At 39.4% G+C, this 23,738-nt stretch overlaps 1 protein-coding gene across 1 annotated transcript in view; it reads right to left on the reverse strand.

Moving 5' to 3' along the window:
- Positions 1-23,738, reverse strand: part of TRHDE (thyrotropin releasing hormone degrading enzyme) — a gene marked incomplete at both ends in the record, with an annotated part of 208,642 nt that overhangs the window by 165,820 nt on the left and 19,084 nt on the right. Inside the window, one exon of the mRNA XM_082052838.1 lies at positions 2,134-2,260. Within this exon, the coding sequence (XP_081908964.1) occupies positions 2,134-2,260 (127 nt within the window). The remainder of the gene's footprint in view (positions 1-2,133; positions 2,261-23,738) is intronic.

A 23,738-nucleotide genomic window follows, 5' to 3' on the forward strand; every position in this document is an offset into this window, starting at 1 on the left:
ACTGATGCTGTCACTAAAAAGCTTTTTAAACTGTGTTCTTCAATTTTCACTCCCACTTGAAGACATTTCACATTTCATTTACAAATCAAATTAAAAACTCTTAAAATGTCCTACCAAAAAAAAAATCTGATTTTTCTTAAAACCTTAATGAAGAACACCATCCTTTGCAGCAGTGTATCAGGTGACAGTCCCAAGGCTTCAGAGAGACAGGTGCATTTTCTGTATCAATGCATCATACTGATGCACGTGCCTTCTACTGCTGTAGCTAATGCTGTTTTGTCTCCTCCTTCCAAAAATTCTTTAACACTACCGCAAAATCATTAACACTGTTATAGAGAAATTACAGTGTTTTCATTTTCAGTCCCTCTATTCACCCATCAGACCATTGTCCCTAACCTTCCGTTTTCCAGTAAAAAAACAATCAGCACTCCTTCAGGTTAAAGACACTAGCACATGCTTAAAGGTAGTGATCTTAGTGTTCTGCTGAACTGGGAACAAACATACCTCCGCTCACATGAAAATCAAATTATCAAAAATATTGACATCACTGAGAGAGTTTTGAAATTTACTATATTGACATTAAATAAATTTAATTTTACTGTGGTATACAAAACGTTGCAAATTATTTTCTATAGTATCACTGCAGAATAACTAAAGTTTTCAAGCAGTATTTCACATTAACTCAACAATTTTACTAAGAATACTTGAAGAAAAAAATACAATTTTACTTGTGACTATTCCTCCTGTTTTGTTCCAAAGACATCTGAACTAGAATATACTCATATCCTATTAGATTTTTTTAAAGGACATGCCACAGCATAATAGTAATGCACATGGCATTTTGAGTTAAAAGACTGTATGTTGCAATTGTGAAAGATACTCTGCAGCAGATACAGGCACTACTGCCTGCTGCTATCTGGCATCCTTAGTAAACTACCTGAAGTAATGATTGGAGTCCCACTGTTTGTCCTTTCTGTTCAACTGAAAGTTTTGACTGTTTTTTCCTTCTACATTTTTGGCACCAGTAAGTCTATAACTTCCTTTACGCAATCATCATTACATACCTGAAGCCAGGTATGAAAGGATGCACACAAAGGCTGATGCATGTGATGTTTAACCCATTTGCATATTTCTCCAGAAGAACGCTCCCTGTAACTCATCATTTAAAGATGACAAGAAACAAATGCCACAACATTCTTATAAAAAATTCATGCAACACCCTCATCTAGCAACTTCAATTACTTCATCTATCTCCTACACCATTAGCTGTAAGACTAATAAAGCTACTCAGCAGGCAAAGGATTTAATGAAATAGACCCTGAGTTCCTGGGAGGATCACCTGTGGTTCCAACTCTAACACTTCTGAGCAAATACAAGCTCTGTTCCCGCTGCTGAGCAAGAGGCTTTTCAGGACCTTGATCAAACATGCTCCGAAGGAGGGAGGGTTTAATAATATTGTGTAAAGTATTCAAGTGTGTAGGAGAACAATTGATTGTGGTGAAAGGAAGGAGGAGAAGAAACTATTTTTAAAATAATAGAAATTGATAGCTTTTACATTTAGGTCACTTGAGCGGCAAAACAAGTTCACAGCAATTCTTTCAATAAGCAACAATACAATTAAGCATATGTACTAATCATCATTAATAAACCACATAAGCCAGCATAAAAACATACTGCCTTGTGCTGTTACAGGTTCCCAGTTTCTACAAATATTTTCAATTCTGTTTCCCACCAAGGCATCAAGATACAAATACGGCAGAACAAACATCTCCCAGTGGCTATCTAATGAAAGTGAGGGCCAAAACAAACAGCATCAAAGAAAAAAAAAACAAACAAACAACACACTTATCAGTGAAAGGTCTCAAGTTCTCTTTCTAGAGTCCCACTATCTTACAAATTTAAGTACTATCTGCTTCCTGTGTAAGGCTGGAAAGGGGACAGTTGGACTTCATTTCCTCTGCAAAGAAGAGATGAAAAATTCCTTATTTATTGATCTTGATAAACAAACATTCCATCCTAACCCACACATTTCTTACTTTAAAATCTAGTACATTCCAGTCTTAAATTTCCTTTAAAAAAGCTGATTTAATCTTCTGTCTCTCAGTAAACTTCATGTTCTAGGGGAAGTCTTACCTAATTTTGGCAGGGAATAGGGCACTTTAAAATAATCTTCATAAAATTCAATGAGTCTCCTTGTAATATTTAGAGCATAGTCCCCCGATCCTCTTCGGATAGCATCAGGCCTTGCATATAACCGTACCTGTTAAAAAATAAAGGGAAAGACTGATCATTTCAGCATCTATGTTCTAAAGCTATTCTACCTGCAGAGGTGAACTATTCTAAGGCTCTTGTGAGGTGGCAGGATTATTCTCTTAAAGCCAAATGTGACTGTCATACATTTGTCAAAACATGTCATAGCTGAAAACCAGAACTTCCACAATTAAGGTTACAAAGTTGAGAAGTCAGAATCTCCTACTTGAGTGTCTGGCCAAATAAACAACTTAACACTTCTTGCATCAAAATAAATATTCAAAGAAAACAGTTACATGTGTTTGCTAGAGATATGATGGGAGAGTGGATTATTATAATGGTTCTCTGCCTACACTGAACGTAGGCAGGATACAGTGGCTCAGTAGGAGAGGAGTTCATGGTTTGTTAACGGCACATTATATTGAGCCCTGAAAGTATTAGTAGACTGGAGGAAAAAAAAAAAAAATAATCATTCTCTTTTCTCTGTCAGTGACACAGTTACCCTCGATAAGCTATGGAAGACTGCAAAAACAACCATTTATAAGTTCATTCGTTTACACAAACAATTAACATTCCTGAAACCTCCATCACTGCTCCAGGCCCGTGTTTTCAGAAAGCAGTAAATTAAAGCTGTTTATACAAGCCGCAGCCTGCTGTGTTCAGTATAAAAGAGCTCACACACCTGACTGTGTGGAGCACCCCTGTGAACAGAACTCACCTTCATAATTCACACTCAAGTGTGACCCTGACGAAGGAGGGAGCAGAAGGCATCGCCAGGTTATTCACTATTCCCTGTCCTTACAGCCCTTTATGCTTCCTAGTGCAAAGATGACATACAGCTGAGAACCAAGAAAGGTTTTTTCATTCTCCCTCCTCATACATTGTCTGATGGAAGCAGTGTGTGCTTTCTCTCTAGTGGCTGTGGCAGAAGGTTTCTCCCTGCAGTACATAATGACCTGATACAAACGAGACTTTACTAAAATGTCAGTCCTAATAGTAATATCTGACTCACTAATACGTTCTGTGGTAGGATTAAATCCCAGACAGGGTTCCAGGGAAAGCGGCAGGGCAGAAATCAGAAAATATCAATGCAAACATGAAGGAGAAATACCAGTTTTGAAATGTTTCTAAATGCTCTATTCTGAACCAAGAAAAGCCAATAGGATTTTCAGCTTCAGTGAAAGCATTACAAAGTATTGCTTTACTGCCCTTTTCCTGGACCTGTTCAGTTACCCAAGTGGAAACCAGATACCAAACCTCAATACACTGTACCTGTCAATTCTGTTTTAACCCACTATCTCTTCATTTTCAGTATGCAGACATATTATTCTGCTTTGTCACTATGTCCATCTTTATGTTTTTATCTTCATGTTGTATTAGGCTCAGTGTGCAATCAACCACAAATAGTTATCATTTGTAATGTAAAACAGATTAACAGTGCAACCTAATGAGACATGTAATAAAGCAGATTTCTCCTAATCACCACCTGAAAGCATATAAACCATTATCTGAACACCTCCAAGTCACTATTTTTGTTTATTGTTTCCTTTCAAAGTTACCAGCAGCATGTACAATAATGTTCTATTACCTGCTAAACTAAATACATTTTTAACAAAATAGATATTAACCAAAGAGGTCCTAATTCAAACATCTCAACACCTTTAGTTTATGGAAAGATGGTAAGAATCACAATTAGATTTGTGATGAACACTGTTTTGTATCATTAAACCTTTATACACAATTTTGCATAATTGCTTTACTGGCACAGTTGACTGTATCAGCAAATTAGGAAAAAAAGAGTCAGCCAACCAAGTATGCAAAAAATCATTCAATTTGACAGTGGCCAAATGTGTCCATGATAAGGAACAGGACAACAGAAGGGGATAAAAAAAATAGGTATGAATAAGAAAAATCGAGGTTCAACTCACTGCATTACAACGTGTGTCTTTTGGCAAACACAGAAAACGCGTTTAATGGTGTCTGAGATGGAGCCCAGCTACGAAAGCTCGAAAACCGCAATGCTGCAAACTTTCATTTGCCACCTGCCTAACGCTGAACACAGTTTTATTTTTCCTGTAAAGTTTCCCTGGGTGCTTTTCTGCCTGTCCGGAATAGCTCCAGACTGCCAGGGCTCCATGGCTCACACCAAGGTCACCTGTCAGCTGGAACAAGGTTTGGAAATTACCCCTGCCTTTGCCCAGGTCTCTCTGGGACTTTGAGGCAACAGGCATTGCCAAACACGCCAGGCATCTCCAAACGCTGGGTCTGCTTCTGCCTTTTGCCCAACAGCCACTGAACGTGACATGTATGGAGCAACCTTAGAGGCACCACCACAGGCCTACCTCTGGGCTGAGAACATTCCCTCTTGGTCAGCAGATGGCTACCGCAGGGGACAGCCTGTGGCACTCTGCCTGGGACCTGGCTGGCTGGTTTGAATGACACCTCCTCAGGTGTCATTCACAACAGGAGCTTGGTCCAGAGTTCAGTCTAAAGGCCGGCACCTATAAGCTAAAAACTGAAGCCTCTAACTTTCACATGTCGATGTCCTTTAGCGCATATGGGTCTATCTTGACCATGTTTTACCTCTAAGTCCATAAAATGGGGATTACATTATTTCCTTAGTTTATACAAAGATTCTGAATATTAAGAAATAAAGACTGTAAAGCTTTCAGACACTACTCCAAAGAGCTTAAGTAAATAAAAGAGAATAAAGATTAAGACATGAGATTTGTTTAGCATAATTTTTTTGTTTGTTTACTGCTTTCACTTCAAAAGGCAGAAAGGTTGTGTTACTTTACATCTATGTTGGACTGAACAATAATGCATAATCACTATATACTTTCCCACAGGCTGTTTGATCAGTACACTAGGAATTTGATTTTACATCAATTTAAATAAGAGAAAGAACAGAAAATCTTATGCAGGGTGAGACCTAAATATAAATAAAAGTAGTATGTGTTCTCTTACAAAAGATAAATAGGTTTCTAGCTTAGGTGCATAATTCATCACTCACTGCAAAGACACCTACAGCTCTGCAAACATTAGTGAAGCTCTTTTTCACAATCTTTGCAAGATTAGGTTATGCTATTATTTTCGTGTAAGAAAGTGGAGAACAAAGAGAAACTAAGACTAATTCTGGCTGCCTATCTTGACACTTCCTAATGTCAAGTATACTTGACAGTTTTATTGGACACACTTAAAGCACTGCTCCCATTATATCTTACTGCAGTGGTGAACACTTCATACAGTTTGAATCTGGTCGCAGGTGCCTTCATTTGGGTATTAAGAAAATTAGTAACAGACAATTAGTGACTAAATGAGACTGTGTCAGTTTCTGTGATTTGCTCAGCATCTCATCACAACTCTGGAGGTAGAAGCAGAGAGGGAACTCAAAGATGGCACTCGGCCCCATGGACACCTGAGAGCCTGTGCCAAGCATCTTCCAGGTTTGGGAATGAACAAGGTAGGGACTGTTCGGACAACAGGCATATTCGCAGCAAAGCGATGCTGTCCTGATGCAGCCAAGTTCCATGTGTGTCTAAATGACAAAAATACAGGAAACATATAATGAGGGATCATATTAGTAATGACACTGTTGTAATACCTATGAATATAAAAAAAAATTCACATGGTCAAGCTAGATTCTGGGGTTTTTTTCTTAGCTCCTTTGTACCTACATTTGCAACCATTACCTATCTTTAAATAGAAGCTCTGACTACTACTAAAAAAAAAAATCCTAACCTCTTATTTCTCTCTCAAATGGAACCAGACTGAACCAGACATCTCCTTCCTACCACAAGTCTGAGTAACTAGGTTTGCACCTCCAGCCCTACAACCCAGACCTCCCCTTTGACATTTATAAGATGCTGCTGTTCTTATACCACAGAGCCACTGATGAAGGAGACCAGACACACTTTGCTAGAAATCATTTTCACTTTTATGAACAGCAGAACAAGAAGTTATTAGGGATCCTAAACAAAATCGCTGCAATGTATGTTTCCTCATTCTTTTCTAAAGTGAGCAAAAATGTGAGTTGTTTCCTGTTGTTTCCTTTACAGAATCCCTGGGCTATTTTCATTAGAACCTTAAATAAAGACAATATAATAGTTGCACTCAGATACCACCACAGCAAAAACATTCTGAAAGATTAATTTAAAAATATTAGTAACTTAAGTTCTTAGAATGACTTTGGCAGCATTATCAGATCAATTACTAAAATATTCCTGAAACTTGTATGGTAAATTCCCTGTATTTGTTGTAAGTGGTCAATAGCCTACTTCTCTATAGTTAGTCAAACATATTTTCTGTACAAAAATGTACTTCCACAAATAATCTGTATATATTGCAACATTTTCTGTAGCCTCTCTTAATATTTCAGCAGTTGTTACATAAAATATGTCAAAGAAATTTTAAAATATTTGTAATACCAAGTTGCCAGAACAGATGAGTGTGATTGTAAAATGAGAGCTGTTTCCCATAGTGAGACAGCTGTGATATACACTAAGAAATGTGCAATAGATTTAGAACAAATCACATCTAACATCAGGTTATTAACTACTGTGCATGAGAAAATATTCCTGTCTACAGCAGGTAAAAATTATTCATCAAAAATAAAGTTAGTATTTTAAAAGAAAAAAATTGTTTTTTTGTCTTATTACTTCAGTGTTTTTTTAAAAAAAAAGTTAATCAGTAACTCAATACAAGGTACAATGGGTAAATTCTGACAAGTACAAACTGTAAATAGCAATGAACATCTGAATTTCTGGTGAATAGTATGTTTACTAACAATGTTTCTACTGTGCAACGACTAGTCATAATTTCAGTACATAATAAACAGAGGAACAGGTTCAGAAAAACTAGAACTGTTCTATTTTGATATTTTGAAACCATGACTTTTTATTTTCCTTTTTTTTGGCATGAAAATTGAAGAATGTGAAAAAAAAAGAAACGGATGAAAGGGATGAAGAAGGGTAAGGAAAAACCTGCAGTCATTTTTTCACATTCCCTGAAATATTTCAGGTCAAACTGAAGGTTTTGTTCAGTTCTGCTTTGCAAGTAGAATATAGAATACATTCCAGATCCTGACCATGGAAACAAAAAGTAAAAATCCATTATTGACACGTGTCTAATTGCAAAAAGGCTGTTGTCCAACCTTGTCCCTCTGCAGGCATTCACCAAAGATGACGGAAGAGCAGAGAGAACTGCAGTATGTTTTCCCTCTGGCACTAGAGGAAGACACTAATAACCTGTGCTAGAGCTGCCACAAGCTGCCAACCCACTTCTCCAGGGAATTCAGGAAGATGACAACCTGGCAGAAATCAGGATGTTACAGTAAGAGGCTTGCAAACCTGAAGTGTGCCATTCACCAGAAATAAATATGCACTTCTACATTTGAAGCCTGCTCTTGAAGACATTATTCTCTATGCCACCTTCAATTTTATGTGTGCATCCCCTTTGAAACCTTCATTCTTACAGTGGTGTTATCTTTTCAGGGGAGTGTCACCTTTCTTGGTAGTAAGACATATTTTTATTCGTTTCTTTATTGTAATACTAAAGTTTGCTGATCACAATAATCCCATATAATAGCCTGCATTCATTCTGCAAGGCATCTTCTCTTTAAATGTTTAGCCATATTTTCCATGTTTTAAGACCACTCCAGTTGCCACCACTGCCTTCCCCAGTGCCCTGGGGGGATCACAGCTCACTGGATGAGCAATTCTGCTCCAAGGGAATAAAGCGCACCTCTGTTTCAGCCCGGGAAGGCTTGTGAGAGCAGATGGTTCACTGGGCTCTAATGACCTAACACAACACCTGCTAACTTCAACTGAATGACTCCTGTTAACTACAGGGACTTTAAATCAGACTTTCAGAGTAGACATGACCAATGGAGCCTCTGGGCTAAGGACACTTCTGCCAAGGCAACCTTCACCAACAGCATCTGACATGTCTACAGTCCACGTTTTTAGATCACCACTCAAGTCATTGTTAGGCAGTAGTGCACAGGGGAAAAAAAAAAAAAAAAGAAAAAAAAAGAAAAAAAAGGTCCTTTAAATGGTCGTACTCTGGTCATGATCACTGATAGTTCAGATCACGAGAGGCAGGAACACTGACTGTATCTTATGTTTATATCCCTTGTGCTATAAGGAAAATAGCTCTCTGCATCTTGAAAACATCCTGATGCAGAATTGGCACAGCAGTAACCATTGCTGTACCTCTGCCACAGCATCGGGTAGAACAAGGCCAGCTTTGTCGCTGACACCACCCAGTCCTTGGTTCGCACCATCTGACACCATGGACATTGCCACACACATGACTATACAAAACCACTCCTGAAGGTACCCCATCCAAGAAGAGCTTTTGCCCAGCCCTGAACACTGTCACATCACATAGGCCCCATGGGGAGACCTGAATCTCTCTCCCTTAGCTTGCTACTATTACAGTATCTTTCCAAGCAATGTGGCTAATGTTCCAAGAATGGTATCTATCTATGTTGCTACTGTCTAGATTTGCCCTCCTCCTTTTTTCTATCTTTGGTCTACCTTGCTACATGTGTTTAAGTTTGAGCAGGCTGGGAGCAAACAGGGGTATGAAAATTCAGTAAAAGTCTGATGATGACCTTAAATCTTGCTGTTTTCTTAGGCAAGCATCTATTAGGTAACCTTGTATCAACACAAGAATCCACAGAATCACAGAATGTTTGGCATTGGAAGAGACCTCTGGAGACCATCCAGTAGAACCCACCTGCTAAAGCAGGTTCACCTGGACCAGCTCGCACAGGAACACGTTCAGGAGGATTTTGAACATTTCTAGAGAAGGAGATTCCACAGCCTCTCTGGGCAGCCTGTTCCAGTGCTCTGGCACCCTCAAAGTAAAGAAGTTTCTCAGCATATTCAGATGGAACTTCCTATGTTTCAGTCTGTGCCCATTGCCCCTTATCGTGTTGTTGGGCACCACTGGTTCCATCCTCTTGACACCCACCCTGGAGATGTTTATAAAGATTGATAAGATCCTCTCTCAGCCTTCTCTTCTCCAGGCTGAACAGACCCAGCTCTCTCAGCCTTTCCTCATAAGAAACGTGCTCAAGTCCCCTAATCATCGTCATAGCCCGCCGCTGGACTCTCTCCAGTAATTCCTTGTCCTTCTAAAACTGGGGAGCCCAGAACTGGATGCCGTACTCCAGATGTGGCCTCACCAGGACAGAGTAGAGGGGGAGGAGAACCTCCCTCTACCTGCTGGCCACACTTTTTCTAATGCTGCCCGGGATACCATTGGTCTTCTTGGCCACAAGGCACATTGCTGGCTCATGGTTCACTTGTTGTCCAGGTCTTGCCAAATGGCAGCACAGACTTCTGGTGTGTCAGCCCTTCCTCCCAGTTTGGTATCAAACTTGCCAAAGGTACACTGTGCCCCTTCACCCAGGTCACTGATGAACAGGTTGAACAAAACTGGACTCAGTACTGACTCCTGGGGAACACCACTAACTACAGGCCTCCAACTAGAATCTGTGCCACTGATCACAAGCCTCTGAGCACTGCAATCCAGCCAGTTCTTGATCCACCTCACTGTGCACTCATCCAACCCACATTTCCTGAGCTTACCTACGAGGATGTTGTTAGACACAGTGTCAAAAGCCTTGCTGAAGGTAAGGTAGACGATATCCACTGCTCTCCCCTCATCTACCCAACTAGTCATGCCATCATAGAAGGCTATCAGATTGGTCAAGCATGATTTCCCCCTGGCACATCCATGTTGACTACTCCTGGTAAACTTCTTTTCCTCTATGTGCTTAGAAAATACACCCAGAATGAGCCGGATTTCACGATTAAGGATAGTTTCCCCTCCCACCTACTTTAAGCAGAATTAAAAGTAACTTTGTCAAGTGTTTTAGAGCAGTTCAGAGTGCTTTCTCATTACGAAACAGATGTTTCTGCACATGAACTGGTGTCAGCAATGCCACCCTGGGAATACTACTTGTTCTTTAATCCTTCCCTCAAAGCCACAGACTTCCACTTCCTGGAAGGCCCCTCCAAACAAGCTCCAGTCCTCTGTGCAATTACACCCCCAGGCTCAGCTCAGAGCTGGTACATCTGGGATCTCACTCACAGTGATTTAAAAATCTCAGTTCAGTATAGCACTTATGTGTATGTTTAAATATCCGTTTAACCTCAAACATGCATTTACATGTTTTAGAAGACCCTAACACTTCAATAGAGCAGCCATTTACAAATTTTATAGAGGGGGAGAAAATAGTCTCAAGCTCTTTATTTGAAGATCCATAATATTTCTGCAGCAAGTGACGCTCTCAGCTGAAAAACACCTGCATTGCCTCTGTACTTAAAAGCTTCAATTTACTTGATAATGTGAGATCTGTTTTATCTTCATTTTGCTCACTGACTATTTTAAGCACAGGTATTGCTTTTATTATTGTTACCAAGCTAAGTATAACTTCACATTACACATTTAATATAGTAGAGAGATGTCTGGACACAACAGTGTTGGCTGCAGCCTCAGTGGGTCACTTCTGCAAACAGGGTATTGCATCTCAAATGAGTTTTTAAATGTGATAAATTCAAAAGAAATAACACTTCACTACATCCACAAACAAGCTAAAAGCCAAGTTCCACTAAGACTGTATATGAGTTGTTTCACATGTGTGCATAACTCCACAAGTTTTATGTGTTCAAATGCAATAAATTTTATAACATTGATGAGCGAAGGAGAAAAAGGATAGGTAGTTATATCAATTCTGCTGTAGTGAATATAGTTAAACCTGATAATGGGAAGAAATGAGTGAAAAATGCCTTGTTTCAATCTCGTATTCATTATTCATCATGGACAATACCCAAAAGAGACTGTATGGTAATGAAATGTGCTTACTGAATTCCAAAGGGACAGCTCATCTTTACAAGGAGCTGACTTTTCTCCAAACTGAGCAGCCACACACAGCACTGCACTGAGCCTTTTTTGGATATAATTATAACCAAAAATGTTATAGTAAATTTAGGATTTTTTCTAAAGCTATCTGGAAACAGTGAGAATTCAATGACCTGACACTTTCTAAGGAAACACTGTTCTGCTGGAGATTGGGTAGGACGTTTTTTAAAGTAAACAAACATCATCTTTGCACCCTCATTCAAGATAGCTGTAACTGGTTTAATAAACCAGTTAAAGAATAAATGCAAGCAAAGGGGTGCCTGAACATTGTTGGAGGACAAGGGGAAAGAGGCTTCAAACAGACATAGCAGATGTTCCTGGATGAAAACTTCTAACATGACCCTGAAGGAGAAAAAGTGAAAGAAACTTCTGCGGTTCCAGCTGACAGGAGGAAAATAAGGAACATTAAGCAAAGAGACTGCCATGTATTTTCAGAGTTATGAAGGGGGAGCAGGGAGGAATAGTTTTGTGCATCTTATTTCTAAATAAACACGACTGCACAGGAGAAACATCTAGTTGCCTCATCAATTTCTCATCTGAACAAAAACAAATGCAAGTGTTTGCTGACTGCTGCAGCCAAAGGTGCAACAATATATTCCACCAGAATGCAAAACTGTCATGCAGACATGCTACAATTTCTAACTTGAGATCATAAAATACTTTGGAAAGTTAATGAGCTGCACTGGCATATAAATCCAACCAATGCTCAGCTGGCATAAAATAAAATACTAGCTATGTCACTGACCACAGTGCCATTAAGATTAATTTAGAGTACTCAGGATCTGTATCATCTTGTTGAAATGGCTCAGGGACAGAGAGTGAACATGTTAACAACTAATGTATAGTAAATGTAATTACGAATACCATTTCAGAGCCATTTCAGCTAACTAAGACTGCCACAATCCCACCACCACATATTCAGTCATTCAGCCTTGACTCTTCCCTTACATCAGCACCAGAGCTCATCTCACCTCACAGCAAGCTGTCAACCAGATAAGTGGGCTAACTATGCCAGCCAGGTGGCTAGTGTCCAGGCAGCCCAGCATCCTCACCTGGCTGCTTATCAGATCAGTGCTAGAGCCAGCATGAGAAAGCATTTCGGAAGAGAAAAGAGGACTGTGACAGACTGGATACAGACAAATTTGCGTTGTTACAGAACCTCAACCTGGGGGGAAAAACGTCAGTCTAATGTGGAATTCATTTTCTACACTGTTGAGATTTACAGTGGTTAAGGCTCCTTAAGGTTCTTTGTAGAAGGTGAAAAAATCAGCATAGCTTTAAGAAACAAAGCACGAAGATTTACATTATTTACCTGTTACACAAAAAAAATCTGTAGCACAACACCAGTGGTAAGATGATATGAGAGTGGAGTTTCCCTCCAGGAAGAACCTGCAGTAAATATATCCCAAAGGGTAACACCAGTTTCCATTCCCTCAAGTTGGACTGGGATTGGATTAGCATTTAAAAGATCTCTTATTCAGAGTATTTTTCATGGGCTATTTTATAGTCAAAGCATTCACATTGCAAGTCATACATAAATAATATTTCACCTACTCTTGGATAAAAAACAGAGTTACAGAAGTACACAAGTTTAGAGAAAGTCCTAACAAGTGACTTACAATATTCAACAGCCCTACAGCGTGACTGATTTCACCTGGCTAGAGACTGCTCTCTCAAAAGCACGCAGATTTTACCTTAGAGTGATGCCATTTGAAATTACAATCTGCAACTATTACAACTGCTGATTTATACTTTGGCATTGTCTCAAGGATGTCAATATGACAGCAAGGTTCCCCTGTGCTCAGCTGGCTACATAAACAGGAGCAAGGGTTGACTGTTACTCTCAGATCTTTCTGTCTATACAGAGACAGGCAAAACACAGGGGAAATGAACTGTTATTATCTCTATTTTATAAATGAAAGATGCAGAAAGATAAGACTTAATAAGAAAATCTGAGAAAGATCCGGAATTAGAATTCAAATTTCCTTACTGCCCTGAACTGATAAATCAACTTTTCATCATAAAACATCAAATTACTATTCTTAAAACACACCTTCTAGAAAATAGCATCTTCAATTAAATTTCTTTTTTTAATTTAAAAGTCCTTTTTTCAGATCCCTCAGTCACAACATGTTTATCAGAAAAAAAGACCTAAACTGTATCCCAAACTGTAGACCAGGATCCCCAAAATTGCTCAGTTTCTGAAGACATTCTGAACACGGCAGTTCCCCACATGCCTTCATGTCTAAGAGTAACCATCCCATTCCTATAACATCTTTTGTCAAGTGGCTACTGTGCTGACACTATTTAGCTTTGTTTAAAGGGAAAGCCTATTTTGTCATTCACTTAACAGAAATTACTTTAAGAGATTTTAACAAAGTCGTTCCCCACAAAACAGCTACTAAGTATAATGATGTACTTGTTCAGAGCATAACAAAACTAATGAGGAGGAGATAGAGGCAGACAGTACATGACAATCAAAGAAAAATGACTGCAAGGTCATGTCGGTACTTTAATGTTTCACAGAAATTCAGCACAATCATAGTGCAAACCATAGTCTGGTGGAGGTACTTGTCATCATACTCATAATACTTTTGCAATAGATCTTCATTGGTATCAGAAAAACAAACAAACAAAACAACAACAACAAAACACAACTGTGGTAACTAAAGGAACAGGTGACAAAACAGAGTCCTACGAAAAGCAAAACAGAAACACAGTTCATCTTTGAGCTCAAATGCATTTACTCAATGCATAACTTATAATAGCAGCAATAAGCAAAATGAACACAGGAAAGTATCTTGTGAGCTACATGTAAACTTATAAGAAAAACTGTTTGCAACGTAAACAGATTAGTACTGTGAGGTGCTGAGTTTTTCAAGTACCCTTTAAAACTTGTTTGCATTAAGGAAACTCAGCACTTTGTAGACAAATCTGCATTATGCTGGATTGAGTCCACAATACTTTCTGAAAAACTGTATCTAGCCCTTAGGAAGAAGAAAAATATGCACGTGGGAAATTTTGTGTCTGGTATAAAATCCGTAACAAAAGCAAAAACGGGTAACATCAATAAGAGCAGTAACCATATTAACAGTGAGAGTTCCTTCAGGCTAAGAACTTGTCGGAGCACAGAGACAAACAATTCAGCCAGTAAAAGCAAAATCCATAAACCATGAAATAGGGAAACAAGAAATCAAATTTTTTGTATGGACACACACTAAAATCCACTAAAAAATAATTCTTAATACTCTGTTGCTGGCCCTCAATTAATATTCAAAATGTTTTTTAAAGCCCTCCAAATCCACACAACAATATAAAAATAAAACAAAAAAAATAAATGTACTAGTAGCATCCAAAGACATCTGCACAACTAGCCTCTGACAAAACCATGGGTAGAATAAGCACTTCAGCCAAAGGAGATAATTTAAGAGAGAGGCAGTTGTCTATCAATAACATCTCCAAGCCATGTCTGGAAGGATTCTAGCCCCTTCTGGGCACACCAATCTCAGTGTAAAACATGAGAATTAGAAAAAAAAAGGAAAAAAAAATATATATACTCCAAAGGCAAATTACAACTATGAACAGAGAAAGCAAAATAGAAGGGCTGAGTCAATTAGAACACTACTCCTATCTCAGGACTCCCATCTGAGAAAAATCAAGGCCACAACCAGGGATCAAAGTGATTAACCACCTAATCAGCAGCCAGCAGAGACACAGATGAGAAGTGGCAGATCATATAAACACAAAGAATCCAAACTGGCAAACAGAGGCTTTTTGCACCTTAAGACAAAAAAAGATGCAAAACTGAAGTACTCTGACATATACCAACTTAGACAAATGTGATAAACAAGACTGTGAGGCATGCTGGCTTTAATCTACAGAACATGTTAATATAACATGTGAATTGTTTAAACTCAAATAAAATACTATAACATTTTTAACTGCAGGGTTATTAATCAAATCCCTTCCAATATATTAAAAGCTCAGATGTTTATGATTATGAAAAAAAGTTTTTGCACATTTTATCATTCAGATTACATTCCTCATCTTAAAACCTCCACTACTCAGGATATATTTCCCACTAGGAAGGTGCGAGTCAATCAGCCATGTCCTCTGCATGACTATGGACACTTTGTCTCAGCCACAACTCAAACACCACATCTGGTTCACATCTGGACAGCTAGCCAGCCAGCTAACCAGATGCAATTAAACTAGGTCTGGATGACTATCACACAAGTTTCCCAAGATTTAAAAAAAAATTAGTGAGAGCTCACCTCGTCATTCATACTGACGTGCTGGTTAGCATTAAATTAAAATAGTTTGTTTAGAACAGGATCCTGTCTAAGGGGAAACAGGATTAAAATCCTTTCTTATAGAAAAGTCAAGGCAATTCCTTCCCTGGAAAAGCTAACTAGCACAAAATGCAACAACAGGGTCCAAGTGGATTATGGGAAGATAGAAAGAAGAGGAATATTCCTGAAAACTGGGCTTTCCAAACTTTCAAATGCTGCAGGCAGGGCAGTGATACCTCAGGCAAAACTGAACTCGCACTAAGGGTTTAAGTCTTAAATAACAATCAATCAGGCAAATAGGAAGACAGGAGCATTTTTTGCCACAATCTTTTCTTTAATTCCAAGCACAATAAAACATATTCCGCACATATATTCCTTTGCTGACAGTGGAACAGAACACAGCTGCGTGAACAGTCCTTCCCTTTTCTTAGCTGATGAAGAAAGCTATTCCGCTGCTTAGCATCCAGCTGGCATCCACATCAATATAACAGCTTCATTAGTCTCTCTCTTTTTAACACTTTCTTAGAGTCTAAGAGAATGTTCCCTCTCATGAGACGTATCCTGACAGCACAGTGAAGGTAAACCTTAAAAATGGCAGGCTTTATTTGCACTCATCCTATCTGTACCCACAGAATAAACTGTGTCTACAACTGGAGGATTTGCACCTCCAAGTATCCAGAATAAGCATTAAGAACAATTATTAGGGGCAATATCAACAACGTATGGGCAGCAAGAGCATTTGTGCATTTTAGCAAATACTGACTTGAACAAATGCAAAATCCTAAAAGCTTCTGTGTGACATAAACACTTCAAAGGACAAAGCAGGGACTTTGTAAGGAAGCTGTCTCTAGGTTCAGTGTATCAGAACAGGACCTCCAGTAGCCTTATTTCCTCCAAGTTTCTGTTGCTTGACTCTTGTATTTGGGAGGGCAGTAAAAGAGAAGGACAAATGGCCTGATCCTGTTCCATGTTTGTATAGTCTAATTATTTGCAACAAAGTATCAGTGAGGAGTACCAGTCCCTATCCTGGAAAATTTGACTTCTGTAAAAGGCAAAAGGTCACTAATGCCATGGGGATATGGGAAGATTACTAAAAAGGGAAGGGGACTGAAGGAGCCAGGCAGACAAAGTATAAACTAATAAAAAGTTGAGAGTCTTCGGATCAGCCTGTGATGTGAAGGAAGCTGCTACCAGAAGCTTCTAAGAAAAACATTTGTATAAATATCATTGACTAATATTCTGCTGCCAGTTTCGCCTAAAGCTCTCAAGTAGCTTGTTGCTACTGCCTCTGATATATCTACTATGCTTTTCCCACAAGGGTCTTCAAAGCTGCTGTTTCCTATTAGGCAGAGCAAATAGGGAGGGGGAAAAAAAAAAAGAAAAAAGGAGAGAACAGGAAAAAAAACCCAGGGAGAAACATCACTGCTTGATCACATGCTCACAGTGCTGACTGACTTATCTTAAAAATAAAGGCCAAAAATTTGAATGTTCCCTGGTGCAAGGACTAGTCAGTCTCATCATCAGCACTCCAAAGGATGAAGCGTACAAGAGAGTAAGACTCCAGCTCTTGTACTTGAGAGACTCCCAAACTCTACCCAGGCAGCTGCTGTTCCCAAGTGCCTCCCTGCATTATGCTTACAAATCCAAACAGGCCTTGTGACTTTTACAGCTGCATTTGATCATTGCCTAGCTTGCTCATGAATAAAAAATTTAAAAGGTTAGTAGTCACAGATCATGTTAAACAATTATTAGAGTACATCACCTCTGTTTTTCTATCTAACAAAATGAAAGGGCCTCACTACTTGTAAAAAAAATTAAAAAAAAAGAAGCCCAAACTAACCCCAAGATCTGTGCAGGATGATCAATTAGGTTGGAAAAAACCTTTAAGAACATCGAGTCCAACTGTTAACCTAGCACTGTCAAATCCACCTCTAAACCATGTCCCTAAGGCACCTCATCTACGCATCGTTTAAACACCTCCAGGGATGGTGACTCAACCACTTCTCTGGGCAGACTGTTCCAATGCCTGATAACCCCCTGCTTGAAGAAGTTTTTCCTAATTTCCAACCTAAACCTTCCCTGGCAAAACTTGAGGCAATTTCCTCTCGTCCTATCACTTGCTACTTGGGAGAAGAGACCAACACTCTCCATGCTACGACCTCCTTTCAGGTAGTTGTAGACAATGATCAGGTCACCCCTCAGCCTCCTTTTCTCCAGGCTAAAAAGCCCCAGTTCCCTCAGCCACTCCCCATCAGACTTGTGCTCCAGACCCCTCACCAGCTTCACTGCCCTTCTCTGCATTCTCTCCAGCACCTCAATGTCTTTCTTGTAGTGAGGGGCTCAAAACTGAACACAGGATTCGAGCTGGGGCCTCACCAGTGCTGAGTACAGGGGGACAATCACTTCCCTAGTCCTGCTGGCCACACTGTTGCTGATACAAGCCAGGATGCTGTTGGCCTTTTTGGCTACCTGGGCACCCTGCTGGCTCATGTTCAGCTGCTGTCAACCAGCACACCCAGATACTTTTCTGCAGGCTGGGTGCCCTGATGGTGAGCTCAGTCTCGGAAAATGGTAACCTTTTGGAGGAAACATAAGCAACCTCAGCAGCAGCCTGGACCATATGTATGAAGAGGAAGCTCCCCTGGGCAGCAGAGCATGGTGCAGAGGAGGCAGCAGGCACCCTGGCATCACTGTTACAATCCAGCATCATTCAGAGATGCTGTATGGCAGAGGAAGAGCCATGTCTGAGCTAATAAGCCTTGACTTGCAGTACAGTAAATGACCTGGGACACCACGTTCTGCTGACATTGCTATCCCACTCTCCGTTCCTGAGGCAGCTAAATCAGTGCCAATTAAGGGATCGCCATGCTGTTCTTGCACTGTACTCCACTGAGGATTACTCATCTCTCCCTAAAAAGAACAGATGTGCTTCATTCATTTTACGCCAACACAGGAATGGGGTCAAATATGAGCTGTGTGATAGCTGTAAGTTAGCTGAACAGCCATCGTTCTCCACATTCTTCTCCATCATTTTCTGTACCCGGACAACATATCACAGACCCTTAAGCAGCAGCAAAGGCTGCTCCATTGGTCTTCTCTGACGCAAGTTTCACTGATGCACTTGCACACTCTGCCAAGCACACTCACATAAGACCCTGAGAAATAACTCTCCTTTGAATGCTGATTTTTACTTAGCCATCTCAGCAGTAATGACAAAGGGGCTTTCAGACTCTCAAGCAGCAGGCGTTCTGAAAGCTCTGAAGGTGGTACTGAATGGAAAAATAAAAGCAGTTTAATAGGTGGTGGCCTTTGAGCTCATAAACACTGAAGCATCTTCACCACACACTAGAAAGAACAGGGATTTTGGAACAAACTCCAAATCCTAGGTCACTGAGGGCTCAGGAATTACAGAAATAGATCAAGATACTAGGTCCCTCACTTAAGTAAGCCAGAAAGCACTTCACTCCCTTTTGGGTCCTGCAGCTTACATAGAAAACTGAGCCAAGAAAGCAAATACAAAATCAAGGGTTTGTCTACACTGAATGCTGCATTTACTCCCACATTACACAGCATGATCATAACCATACAGTCTCTCAATTTAAATTAGTGGTGTAACTACACCGGACTTTGGAGGGTATGTTACCTACCCCTGCTAGTTTATATACCAGCTTTCTTAGCTGTACATTGCACTGCATTCATACGGACCAAGGACTTAAAATCCACAACAATCAATATCAACACAAACATTTATAAAGTACAAGAATGGATGGAACAATATGACCTTATGAACAATTCTGTCTCATTTGACTCCCATGATGAGAGATTTAGCAGCAACCTGAATTCATTCTGTGGACACAAAAGCAGGGCTCCCAACAGGTTTGTACATTGTAATCTAATCTGAAAAGAAAAAAAGAGCTCTGGTTCAGGAGTTCCCTGTACGCTTGTGGATTCTCAGATTCATTTACTAAAATGAAGAAGCTGGAGAGGAACAACCCTGAGAGGAGTGCATTTCCAGCTGTACAAGGTGTTTGGAGGCCATTTGCTGTCATCTGTGACCCATGATAAACAGCCAAAGGCACATTATGCTAGTATGAAATGCTATCCAGAACATTGAATTTTAACTGGGAGGAAAGGGATTTCATTATTGCTATTATTATGATTATTATATTATTATATTGCAAATAGGTACTGCAGAGACACAGCATCCATGATTACAGAGTTTGTGATTCCACAGTCAGCTATTTGAAAAGAAAATTCCAGCTTGCAAACAGTTTGCAGATGTTCAAGACTACATTCATTAAAAATACATTGTCAGATCCAATCGGGAACAAAATGCAAGTTTGCAAAAGTCTTTCAAAGTTGTTGTGGATTCCTTTTTGTGTTTTGATTCCAGTATAGGCACATTCTAAACCGAATTATGTTTCCATTGTGTATCTCCCACAAACAGTGCAGCACTGTGCCAATGCATAATAATTTGAAACATTAATATTATTTGAAAATAACACAGAAAAAGTATTTTTATTACTTATTTTTATAAAATGAAATTGATACGTTTGTTAAAATTATTTTTTATGCTACTTTCAATTACAGTTAACTTGGTCATGTAAATACTACCACTATAGGCTACAACCCCCCCTAGTAACTCTGTTTTCACCACCCAGGGGTTCAGCTGCCTGCAGGCCAAGGCCCAGCTCGAGTATTGCCTTACTGTGTAACTACTGAAGAAGAGCTGTGAGAAAGTCTGGAGGGAAATAAAAAGATGCAAGTTACAGAACTTAAGGTTATTGAGACAGCATCATCACTAGCTCAGGAATTCAAGAAGAAAATACCAACACAGAGGCATAAAACCATAAAGAGGCTAGCTGGGCCCATTGGGAATCATCACCTCCGGCCACCACCATCATAATTTTCACCAGAGCTGCTGGAAGATGGCAACTCGGCAACACCGAGGGTCTATTAAAAGGAGCCGTGCAGGACAATCCTTCCCCCCAAGCCAATGCCCGACAGGCCAGCAAAGATTGTGAGCAATGGTGAGCACACTAACACTCAGCCTAGTAGCTCTTCTGTGTGCATTATCGAACATATAATTGTTTTACACTTTTAAGGTGAGTGTATCCTGCTTGCAGAATCTTTTTATATCCAGCCCAAACAAACCAAGGAGGGGCTGTAACAGGCATTACCTTGGTAACAACAAAATTCCATCACTGGCAAGACCAATAACCGAACAGACACTAAACATGTAAGTCACATTCTTATGTCTTTACAGAATCAGGATGTCTATTTCCCCTTCAATCAACTAATAACAAAGTCATTTATCTTTACAAGAATACAGGAACAAAATACAAAAGGCATGTATTTTACTTAAAACACTGTCTGGGGTTAGCCATAGTGGGCAATTGTGCATTGCCAAGCACCGATTTGATTTTCATTATACTGCACTGACGGCAAAGTCATTTATCTTTTTTCAGCTCCCAGCCTCCTTTTATCTTTTTCTTATGCTTCTGTACTTTTCCTCTATCCTGCAGTGTTGCTGAATGCTGATGAGCAGAAAATGGTACAAAACCACAGACAGTCTCTTTCAGATTAAAAGTTCAGGTATAGAAGATCCAACTTCTCTCCATTTTGGAGTTCCCAAAGAAGCCATATATTTGGCATTGTCCAGCTATATAAAGATCAGTTAAATACTTCACTAGTTGTCCTTCTCTAGAATTGACAGACTTTCAAACAATTACATGTTTCTTTCTTGTTCTAATGTGCTCTCTGTTAAGAAGAGAAATTATCTTCCTGTCACTGCAGCCTTGGATGTTTCAACAAAAAATAAAGTGATCAACGCAAAAGCAGTTTTCCACTTATCAGAAACACAATTTTTAGAATTTTTTTTTGCATTCAACTTGTTCATTTGTAGATTACTAGCATTCCATAAAAATCAGGAAACTAGAAACGTAAAGAAGAAAAAAAAAATCATCCCAGTGTTCTAATACTTAGCCTTCAAGTGTGTTTGCATTTCACCAGGGATGTGCAGACAACTGACTTTTTCAATTCACCAGCTGAACTTGCCACTTCAGTTTGTTAGTATTGAATCAAGTTTGCCTTGACCCTGTTTCCCATGAAAATAAAACCAAAGTATTTAATGTCCTGACAGACAATAGATTCCTCTTGAAATAAAGCAGAATGTTTAATTTCCTAGGATTTGTTAAAAAAACAAATGTAACAGAATTACACTCAAAATACTACAGCTTATGGTTAGAATGTCATTTTACAAAACAGACACCTCAGATGTCTTCCAGGTCCTAAAGATCTCTATGATGTACATGTCTGCATACAAGATGGTACCTGCACCTCCACTGTCAGTCAATGGAGTCTGTTCAGCAGTCAATAGAAACCAGAGTGATGCAGAATATTTCAGACTAGATGCACCTACATCAGGTCAGCTGACAATGACTAATTAACACTCAAAGTGTTGAAGAAGTCAGCTTCAGCATAGCTTCAGCATAGCAATTGCAATCGCTAATGTTACTAGACTTCTCACACAGCAGTGACTTGAACCACAATTACCTATGACTTCTAGCAACAAGCTTTATATTCTCTATTCACCTGTTTAGGCGTGTATGTTATCACATTGTCAGAATCTTTGTCAGCAAGACTTGGCAGTAAAGTTCCATCAAAGTTTCCTGCCACAGAACAGAACATGCAATTGCCATGTTCTTGCCAGCCATGGACTCTTCTGCCACACCAGCAGAGACAAACAAGGCATATGTCCAGATCTGACATGGATATATAAACAGAAAAGTGAGCCGTCTGTATAGAATTAGTCAGAATAGTCACATGTACAAAACGCTGCAGGTAAATTTCATGCAACCAAGTAGCTGGTTGGTAAAATGGAAGATGAAATTCAACATCAGCAAGTGCAAAGCAACGCAAATAGAAAAAAAATAACAGTAACTATACATACAAGATAACAGAGTCTAAATCAGCAATAGCTCAGGGAAAAAGTCTTGGAGTCACTGTGCACAACCCTCTGAAAATGTCAGCTCAGTGCTCAGCAGATACTCAACAGGCAAAAACCAATGTTACAACTGATTAAGGAAAGAATAAAAAACTAAATATTATTATGCCATAGAACAAACTCAAGCATATAAACTTTGAGCACTGCAGGCAGGTGTGGCACCATCCCTCTCTTTCACTCAGCATTTAAAAACAGGCACTGTAGAACTTAGCAAGCACAAAGAAAGGTGATAAGAATAAGAGGAGATGGAAGTGAATCCCATACAAAGAGAGATTAAGTACTTTTGAGTTCTGAAAAAGAACAGCTAAACTATATATAAAATCAGGACTGGTACACAGAAGTGAATGAAGGACAACCGGTCACTGATGGTCACAGCAAAAGAGGGCAGCCAAGGAAAATGTGGAATAAATGCATTTAAGTAAATGAGACAAGTAAATAAAATACAGATCTCATTGCCATTAATTGTCACAGAGAGCAAAGTGCAATAGCTTTCAACACAGATAATGTACATGCACAGAGAGCAGGTCCTTTGGCAGCTATTAAGCCAGTGGCCCATGTATAACTCCTGGTCAGGGTCACTGATAGCTGGAACCTATGAGTAATCCTCCACTGGCTGTTATCTCTAAACTGGTCTGCATATAGGACACAGTAAAATATTTTCCTTTGTGGCTGTTCTGACAATAGGCATGTTTGCTTCTTTTTAAAAACACTGAAAAAAAATATTCCAGTATAATCTAACACAACTTGCAGACTAGCTCTGGCTGTGGTTTCTTTGCACAGTGCCTCTTCCTAATGGATAGTACAAGGGGTTTTTCCCCAACTATAGTGACCAACGCAACTACACTCCAAGAAATAATTGATAATGTATTAGTAATAATCTGAAAGGTGTGATAGAGATATGGTAAAAACATCTCATCCCTTTGAAGGGTCTCACTTGTTATTCACATATACCAAGCACTAACTTCTTCACCTGAGTAATAATGAGAGCAGCTTTGATGTAAAAGAGTGACACCTTCACAAGTCAGAGTGGAAAAATACTTTCACAGACAGTTTTATATTGTTCTTACTCCACAGTTATGATGGCATATCACTAAAAAGTCACACATTTCCTTCTCCCAAGTTAGATCAATGGACTATCCACACATTGGGTGAGATTGTTTTGTCAAGAGGTTATTAGTTTTATCTTCAGTTTCACTTTGGTATTGCAATGAACAGGCTCACTGTTTAGCCACCGCTCACTAGATCTGACAGAAAAG

The sequence above is a fragment of the Streptopelia decaocto genome (assembly GCF_964273445.1).
Source record: "Streptopelia decaocto genome assembly, chromosome: 1".
Taxonomy (NCBI): Eukaryota; Metazoa; Chordata; class Aves; order Columbiformes; family Columbidae; genus Streptopelia; species Streptopelia decaocto.